This window comes from Antrostomus carolinensis, unplaced genomic scaffold, assembly GCF_000700745.2.
Source record: "Antrostomus carolinensis isolate BGI_N321 unplaced genomic scaffold, ASM70074v2 scaffold2336, whole genome shotgun sequence".
NCBI classification, from domain to species: Eukaryota; Metazoa; Chordata; class Aves; order Caprimulgiformes; family Caprimulgidae; genus Antrostomus; species Antrostomus carolinensis.
The window spans coordinates 73,216-82,850 of record NW_010321090.1 but is presented as its reverse complement, the minus strand read 5'-3'; the positions used below and the strand labels follow the sequence as shown (position 1 = coordinate 82,850).

Sequence of the window (9,635 nt, the reverse complement as noted above, 5' to 3'; positions counted from 1 at the left end):
GAGGTGGCTGAAGAGGTGAGTCTGGGGAGCCCTCAGCTTGGTGGGTTGCTGCGGGCACCCGGACAGCTTCTCCTCAGGGATTTCCACATAGGGCGATGGAGCTGTCGTCTGCAGGCTGCGGTCCGCTGGCGAAGAGGGAGAGCTGACGGAGGGGGTGCTCTAGGAGAGAACAAGGCAGGCGCGTTAATGTGGCAGCCACCGCTATCCTCGAGTGAAATGAAAACACAAGGTAGCTGGGAGTGCTTCCCACACCCCCTTTTAAGAAAAAAAACCAAAACAACAACAAACTGGTTCACAGTTTGCCCAGCCTGAACAATGAACTCATTTCCTTCCTTCCTTTCTTTTTCCAGCTCCTTCCTTGCCCACTGATTGAATTTTTTTTTCTCCTAATTACCCCGGCTAATTTCTCTTGAACACTTGAAAACATTGCTGAATATCCTTTGTACATGTTTTTTTTTAAAGGAGGGAGAAGGCTTTGGAGAACCGCTTGCTGTGGAAATCACCTCAGGCAAGAAGGTTAAATAAGCATAAGCTGACATTTTTGATGCACCGCGTTCCTCTCCTGGAGGCATTACAGCCTCGGGCAGGCAGAAGCAGCATCATGGCACATCTGTCTGAAGGTGCTTGTAACCTGGAAGATGAGTGATAAGTAATGACAAGAGATGGATGACAACTACAGCACCCACAGAGGTGATGGGCAGACACCAGAGTGAACTATGGGACCCACATCCCACTGCTGCCTCAGCTCGCTGTGATTTGGTGCTCAAACCTGGAACAATAATCATATTTATAGACTCACTTTTCTTCTCATACATTCTCTGTGTTACCAACCAAGGCTGGCAACTCTTTTCCTACAAACACCTAAACCGAGAAGTCTTAAACTGCAATTGCAATCTCCTAGTATCTCAGTTTCAGGCATATTCATAACATACAAAGAGTGGTGTAACCTTATTTAGTTGATATAGTCCTAAACTGTAATTCTGTGACTTTGACCAAACTCTCTCAAGATATCTCCAGAGCAGGCACAAAACTGAAACACTGACAGAAATGCTTTTGAAAACTGCTGGTAGGAAATGTTAAAGGTTAAAAGAGAACATGATTTACTGACTAGGCAGTACCCATCAGTCTGAATGGGAAGATGGGTGTGAGAAGGAAGTCAACAACTTTCTCAGAATTAAGACCTGACACCTCACAAGAAATCCTGATAAACTGGTATGGATGTTTTCAAGGAACGTACAACAGCCTTCTCGAGCTGTCCTGATCTCTCGACTCAATTGCAAGAAGTGGGATCCACAACCATCCAGAGTAGGAACAGAGTGTAGATTAACCATCAGACACACAGCTGCTACTTCTCTTGATCTGGGAAAGGAGGAGGTAGTCTGGAAAGAAATTACTGCCCTGTATTATTACTTACATGCCACTTTTTAATATATTAATGTAGACAATTATTAGAGCTATATTAATGAAGTCCTTTCAACATTTTTAATTGTGTGAATATTTTCTTGAGGTTTCAATGGTTCTGTTTGATGAGGGAGTAAACTCAGTCAAATGTCTTTCTGGTATCTACTGGCAATAACTGAAACCCCAAATCCAAACATTAAGATCCTACCCATTTTGTGGCAGGTATAAACAGGGATTAGAGACCATTACATTTTCTTCTCTGTCATACTACAAAATCACTCCAATTTACATTTGCCACACAGATTCAGTTCTTACAATGAATGAACCCTTGTCAAACAATGAAACGCAGCAACAATTTTTACTGTTTCTCCTTGTCAACAGTTCACTACCTACTTTGTAAAAAATAAATCCACTAGTACAGATTTCCAAAGAAAAAAATAAGCCGATAAGTACTTAAACCAGAATGAAATTTTTACTTACTGTTTATGCTTTTCAAAATTTCCTGCTGCTTATTTTTCTATAACTGCATGCATATACTATTTGTAAATACTGCATTCACCACAGAGAAATAATCATTACTCCTTTAGTTAAACTATATTTTGCATCACATTTTTCTGAGCATTATTCTGGAAAGCTCTAACGCCTTCCTGCTCTGCAGTAAGAATAGAAAACTTTCAAGAGATACCCTTCAGGTCAATCATGTGTGTGACTTGTACCGTCTCCATTACAGTGCATTTAAATATTGCTGATTAGTAAAAGGCTTAACACCTTCCTTAACCCCACCGTGATTTCCTCTGCAGAGTTTTAAAGACAACAGTCTCCAAAATTACTGAACGCTCCTGCTGCCTTGCACACAGACTGACCTCATCTTTCTGCATGCTCTCAAAAGCTGTGTGTCCAGAAGAGGCATGGGCAGAATTGATCCTTTTGAGATTAAAATGTTCTTTCAGCTTAGAGAAAAACTGAGAGACCTGGGAACTGAGGTCTCAGTTCTGTGCTCGTCTCTCCTTTTGTTGTTGTGCAAGGGCAATCTCCTAGTTTCCTTGAACATCTGGTGTTCTTTCTAATTCTACCACTAAGCATATTTGGAGGAGAGATAAGCAACTGCACCATTTTTTTTTAATAGTGATAAGGCAAAACCCTTTGGGACTAGGTTAATTTCCCTTGGGAATTGCCAACGATTCTACTGTTGTATTTCAGAGTGAAATAACTTCTGAATCCTACCACTTTCCTCTGAAAACTTCATAACAACCACCATATGTTCATTCTACATATCTGTTATATCCCTGCTTATTTGAAGTACAGCCTACCAGCTCCAAACTTCAGCTGTAACGACCATATTACAATTAATCCTTTCATGGAGAATCCAATCAAAACTAAGAACGTGAAAAGCAGTGCTCCTACAACACCGTTGTTTCTAGAGTCCTATACATCTGTGCTTCGATTACTTTTGACTCTTCTAAAGCCTCATCAGCCAATAACTCTATGAATGAAGGGAAGGGCAAATGTTTTCATCTTGGAAAAATCTCCAAAAAGATCTTTAAAAGGTGGATTTAAAATCCCACTCTCTCTCCTGGAGTCAGACACTCCTACCTTCGTAAGAGCTGCAGTTGGTATTAAGGAGCGGCCCAAGGCTGCTTCTGGATCAGGGTAATCCACAGACATCTGGCGACCTGGAGATGTAGGAGCGACATCGACCAATGCTTCACTAGCACTACGGGAACCTGCTCCTCTCTCCTGGGCTTTATCCTCATGTGCTTCCTGATGGGTGAATTCTGCTGGTGACCTGGAGATCCTGCTCACCGACTGCACTGTGCTCAGGACTGTCATCTTTGTCAGCAGCGCCTTTGGAAGCCCATCCATAGAGTCCGTGTGAACTCCAGCAAAACAGTCTGGAAGTCTGATGTCTTCATCAGCGCTGGCGGTGTCCTGCAGGCCGTGTCGAGAGGGGTGATGCTGGGGGCTGGCTGTCACCGAGGGGGTTGTGGATAGGACTGACTCAGCCTGGCTGTCTTCATCATCATCTTCATTGTCATTTTCATCTTCATCCGCACCATCAGACTCCTCCACGTCATATCCTGACCGGTCATAGCCAAATCTTTGCTTCTCACCTGCAAAAGTGGGAATTGGAAGGTAAGCCAAGGAAGGTCTTGGGCTGATTGGGAAGGAGATGGGAGGAATTAGAAAGACCAAAAAAACCCCACAGCATGTGCATTTTTCAGTCACACCCTATTGCATCAAAGAAACATTTTTATCTTCTAGGGTATATATTTAATTATACAGCTACATAATCTTTGCACTTCTGCTTCTGTGTTGTTTTTAACCTTCTAGATACGACTGTTTTCTTTTCAGCCATTTATAAGCATTTGCTCAAAGTCACCCTTCGCTTTTTCGCTTGGGGAGAAGCGAGCAGATTCCTGGTTCATTAAGTTCCCAGTGATGACATACAAAGCTGGTCTGCCAACCTTAGCAGTGGGATATTCTCTAGCTGGTTCTGACTCATAAGTGGGTGTCCTTGTAGCTAATATGAATCACTGCTGCAAAGGTTTTTGAAGGATGCAAACAGAAAGACTGGAGGCTGTTAGTCAGGAATCTGTCTCGTTAACAGGCAAAAGAGACCAAAATTAGACTTTACCAGATTTCTTCACTTTCCTCATGTTTGGAAAGGTTTATTAATGAATCACCCAAGATGTCCTAGGAGGCAAGAAAGCCCTAATCCTATCAAAACTTACCGATGCATGAAACTTTGCTCACATGAAGAAGCCCTCCTGATTTCAAGTCTTAAAGCCAAACTGCTGTCTAGTGGTAAATTTCTCTACGAAATACAGCTCTACTGCAGCTTTTCACCTTCTTTTATATCAGAACTTGGAAAGAAAGAACTGTCTTTACTAAAGAGACAGAAAATCCCATCTGTTGTATCTGATTCCAAGCCAGACTGTCTGGGATTATATTTTATAAAAGATAAAATGCTTTGGATGCACTAATATTTTATGTTCAATTAAAGGTCTGTCTGCTGAGCTCTCCAAAAAAAATATCAGCAGAAAAAATCATTTGGCTCTGCAAAACCAATGACGGCCGATTAGTTAAACTCTCAGAGAGTCTGTTCTCAGGAAATCTACACAGCAACTTACCATCAAAATAAATGATTCTGAAAAAAAAATCAGACCCTTAAAATAATTTTAATGTACTACCAAGACTTTAAGCTGCTATGTTACCAAAACCAAAACAAGCATCTTGAACCCCAGGTAAAATAAATGGATTTAATTGAGCTACCTCTCAATAAGTTACTCACCATTATAAGCCTTTATGGTTTCAAATGAGCAGTGCAATTAGGAACAAGACTTATAGCTTCTTTAAAAAAAAAGAATCCCCCTTTAATGACTTTGCCCCTCTTTGCCTACACAGTAATTTGTACATTAACTAAATATGGAAACTATAGATTTTCTACATTTACTACAGCAGGCATGAAACTGAAATGTTACTAAAAATACCCCAAATCCTCCAGGTCATTGGAACGATGCTAACAAAAATATTTTTTAAGAATTTTAAATAGCCTGCATTTATAGTTCTCATCTACAGACAAAGCTGTTCAAAAAAGAAAACACAATTTAGTGGAAAAATTAATTCAGTAAGGTCCATTCCAAAGATATGGCAAGTAGGATTGTTAAAAATATTATTAACAAAACCACATGGAGTTATTCAACATTTTTTTTTTCTATATACTTCTGTCATTTCTCTTCTTCACAGTGTTTCTTCACCATTAATTTGCAAAGCAAACAAATCTAAAATGTTAGAACCTCTACACATGTTTGATTTCTGAATGGGAATAACTTCCCTCAGTGCCTCTGTGATGGATCTTAATGACTTCTCTGTGTGTTGCATCTAAAGGGTGACACCTGCGTTTTCCCCAACTCCTTAAATAATGCATCAGGCAAAGTCTTTGGTTTCAGTCCGGGCTTCCTCTTAATTTTGGTCTATTTACCAACATCACATAACTATTCTCTGCAAAGTCTTACTCTTTCTTTTCTTTTTTTCTCCCTCTCTCCATATGAATCATATTTTCTATGCAAGTCGATGTCAATGACGAATGACTGTCTCCACTGGCAAGAGAAACTACCTGAAGTGATTAGACCCACTTGTCACATTTGTAAAAGCAAGGAAAACAGATGCTCAAACAATGCCCTGATTTATTTAAAAACACTACAGCATTTACTAGCAAATGCTGCTTATGTAGAAATTTTCTGCATATGTCTCAGCTTTCTAGAATGAAACCATGGAAAGTGTAAAGGGAACTGTGTGTGGGACACGGATTCCTTCCACGCAGGACTCCGTGGGATATCATTTCCCTCTGCTGTTTCCCTGTTTACCTGGGATGAGTTTGCCAGCTTCTCTTTCAGCGTGGTTACCTGGAGCCAGAGCCTGCCGTGTAGGCGAGGTGACAGCGATGAATGTGGTTCCCTTCCTTCCACACCGCTTCGAAACCTCAGATTAAAAAAACACCCATTCCTGACTCGCTTGCTCTGGCAACGCACAAAGGAACGCTCTGCTCCGGCTTTTATACCTGCGTGCATGTTTGCTGAAACAAAAGGTGCCCCTGCTTTCATAATTAGTGATCTCGTTAAGCATCGCTGTAAATCAGTGGAGTTTTAATTGGTGGAAGACACAGGCACGTTATAGGTCTTCTCCAAAACGAGGCACCGAGCTGAGGCTGTGACCACTCCTCGTGGTGAAAAACTCTTTTCCAAGCACTGCCTTGTTAACCAAATAGCATTGGCCCCGATCCACCTGAGTAATGGTACGCTGCCTACTACAGTTCCCTTGCACTTTTAATTGGGGAAAAATTAATTTTTTTGCTTCCTATCTGAAACTATGCACAATTATAACCATATGCTTATGTAGACAACATCTATAACTAGAACTGACTCCCTTTCCAAGGGGAACAAAATGACTTCTGTGTTTAACTTTCTATGAGGTTGTAAAGCAGTGTGGGACATTTTAGAATGAAGGATGTGTCATAAATTTAAAGGCCACTAGCACATGGGGAAATGGCTTTTGGCATGAAAGTTCACAGGAAGACAGTTTCACACTATTAAGTGAAGACTGTTCTGCTTTATGGAAGCTATTTCTCTTTCAAATTTGTAACTCTCACCATTTTAATGGAAAGACTGCTCAAGACTGCCTCAATTTTTGGGAAAGAACATTTTTGGAAGAGTAAGGAATGTCTCTCATCCTTCTGTCAACTGCTGCAATCTTTTCTTTTAAACTTAGCAAGGCTCTTTCTTCTTCCTGGACTTCACAGGAGAAGGTAGAACTTCTGGCTACAGACACAAACTCTGCATAAATTCAGAATGGGCAAGGCTGGAAATAAATGTATAATAGAAACACAGACAACCTTTGATTGGGGATTTTGCTTGCATGCCAGCTATAATTATATTTAATGAAATTAAGGGTTTAAAGCTATGTATTGAAGTCAAGTGTATACAAATAATAAGCAAAAATTATCTTAGTCATTAATTTCTTTTGTTGTCAGTCCTCTGTTAGTTAATCAGCTCTGTTTTGTTTGTGGTGGTGATGAGCTTGTTGGCCAAGGCTTTGTTATACTGACATTTTACCCCAAAGCAGGGAAAGAAAAAGCTTCGAGTTCTTTAGCACAATAGCATTAGCTGGACTTATCAGCATTCTAACATGTTCATTAGAGAAGTGCCTGGGGCTGACAAGTCCCTGAACTGCTTTTTCCAGTTGTGATGCTATGAATTAGGTGACTGAAATACATCTCCCTACGTACTTTAAAGTTCTTTATTTTAAAAGTTGGTTTTTTTTTTTCCTTACAGGAATTCCTTTTATACGTTTAAACCATATACAGGAATCTTTACTGTATATGGTTTTAACAACACTTATCTAATTATCATCTTACTGCAAAGTACCAAAAGAAAGGTTCTTCAGAATCTCAATTTACAGCTTTTAATTGTGATGTTATCACCAATGAGTCCATCACATGACCTGATTTATCAGGCCCTGCGCTACAGACTTAGCAATTTCTGCACCACTTCCAGTGATCAAGTTCAATGGCTTATAATTTAATCATATTTTGCTTATAACTGAATCGTATTTAGGTAGATTTTCACATAAAGAGCAAAATGTTCATTTTCATTCCTTCACTGAAAGGAAGACAAGAAAGACCCGGAAATGTAAGTCCAGACTGAGGAAGTTTTACATGTTCCTAAGTAAATGGACAGTTACATAAGTAACTATGAGTATCACTATTAGCTCTACTTACACAGATTAAAGACATATATTACTAAGCATCTGTTGGCCTGTTCACTATTCCCATCTAGATTTAAATTTACTAGATTTACTGGCTTGTAGCACCTGAGTAATTCCCAGCAGTGTTTACCACCACAAATTTTGGAAGTATCTTCAGTTATGTATTAGTATCTACATAAAAACATTTAATAATAAAGAGTCTGTTCTATATTATATATTCTCCATGAAACTCAAGAAAAAATATATACACTACAGCAATAAAGGCAGAAATATTTTTTAGTATGTCATCATATTACCACAAACTTGAAAGTAATCAAGTCATCAATGCACTCTCTGTTTTTCTAAACAGTTACAAGCTTAGACTTGCCTTTACCTGTCATATTAGTCTTGCAATAAACCGTTCTACAACCATTCAAATGAATTTTAAAAAGGGTGAACCTAGTCTTGTGAAACAATGCCAGCATCTATACCCAAACTTGCTGTCTCCTTGTCTTTCTAAATCTGTTCATGGGTTTTACTTGACTGATTTCAGTCTTGCTTCAGCTACTGTCCACTGCTCATCACCATCAAACAGGACTCACAGTGACATCTGCTGGGTTAAATTCAGACTGGTCATAGCCAGTGCTCCTCTGAAATAAGAAAAAAAAACAAATAAACCCAAAACCTTGGGGGTTTTGACTTTTTATTCCTAAGAGTATGGTAAGTAACAAAAAAAACCCCCAACAAACCAAATTAGATAAGAGTAATTTCTGTTTCTTTAAAGAGATTATTCACACCTAAGCCTTCCTGGGTAACCGGTACATTGCAAATCAACCTGAGCATTAGCTACTCTGTTCCTAGGGTGTAGGTGTAGGGCTCCACCACGCTTAATGTAACACCTAGTTGAGGATCAGACACTGATATTAAAAAAAATAATAATAAAAATTCACATAAGTTATACAGAACCAGCCTTCCATTCTATTTGCAAAAGGAAGATAGGATTGCAAGGATTTTAATTTATTTTCACTCTTTAAATCAGACTGAGTCATGATTAAGCTAATGAAGAGCAAGGGAAACTCCCTTAATATCTACTATAAGTAATATCTAGCTAATTAACTTAGAACCATTGTATCTTTAGAAGGGATTATTTAATACTGCAGAAAATGAAAGTGGTTTTTTATACAACTCTGTGTGTGTATATAAATATATATACATACATATCAGAAACTTATAATTAGATCTTTTCACTGGTAAAGTAATGAATATTTTGGGATAAAATTTATCCATAGAGACCATTTAAATAAGTTCTGCCCCTCTACTGTTATTAAATAACTATCTTGGGCAAGTTTACTTAGGCATACCATACCATACCATTCATACATTAACTTATATATGAAATATTACAGGCTTAAAGCACACAACTGTTTTAATTTGAAGACAAGTTATTATTGTTTTTAAGACTGCATAGCAAAATGTTGGGTCAACACGGCCAAAGAGGATATCCCCAGTTGCAGTCTGTCACACTAAACAGTTCACCTCATCTGACAATTTAATTCAGATATTAACATTCCTTGCATTGTAACCCTGTATTTTTGGTGACAAGAACATTCCACAGAGCAGAAGATGAAAGATAAATGGATGAGGGAATGGTTTTGAATACAAAAAGCCAGGCCAGAAAGTATTTACTAATACCCAAATGATGACAAGTCCAAATACAAAGAATGCTATGTTAAAAGCTCTGATCACATATAGTCTCAGACAGCTAGAGAACATCTCTTTCTTTTTTCCCTAGACACTACAGCACAACAAAATTTCAGCTTCTCAGATTACTGAAAAAACAGGCTCTGTGTGTGTGTGTGTGTGTGTGTGTGTGTGTGTGTGTGCCTGTCTGCCTTCAGGATTGTGCACAATTCTGCACCCCTTATTCAGTCTGCATGTACTATTTGTCTATTAATCTGTACTGCTATCAGGTCAAAGCTAATTTGTCCTAT

The 9,635-nt window shown here is 38.9% G+C and overlaps 1 protein-coding gene across 1 annotated transcript in view; it reads right to left on the bottom strand.

The window, feature by feature from the left end:
- Positions 1–3: 3 nt before the first annotated feature.
- Positions 4–9,635, bottom strand: part of HIVEP1 (HIVEP zinc finger 1) — a gene marked incomplete at its 3' end in the record, with an annotated part of 75,159 nt that continues 65,527 nt past the window's right edge. Inside the window, exons 8-9 of the mRNA XM_010169786.2 lie at positions 2,995–3,512; positions 4–159 (exon numbers count right to left, since the gene is read on the bottom strand). Coding sequence (XP_010168088.2) covers positions 4–159; positions 2,995–3,512 — 674 coding nt within the window. The remainder of the gene's footprint in view (positions 160–2,994; positions 3,513–9,635) is intronic.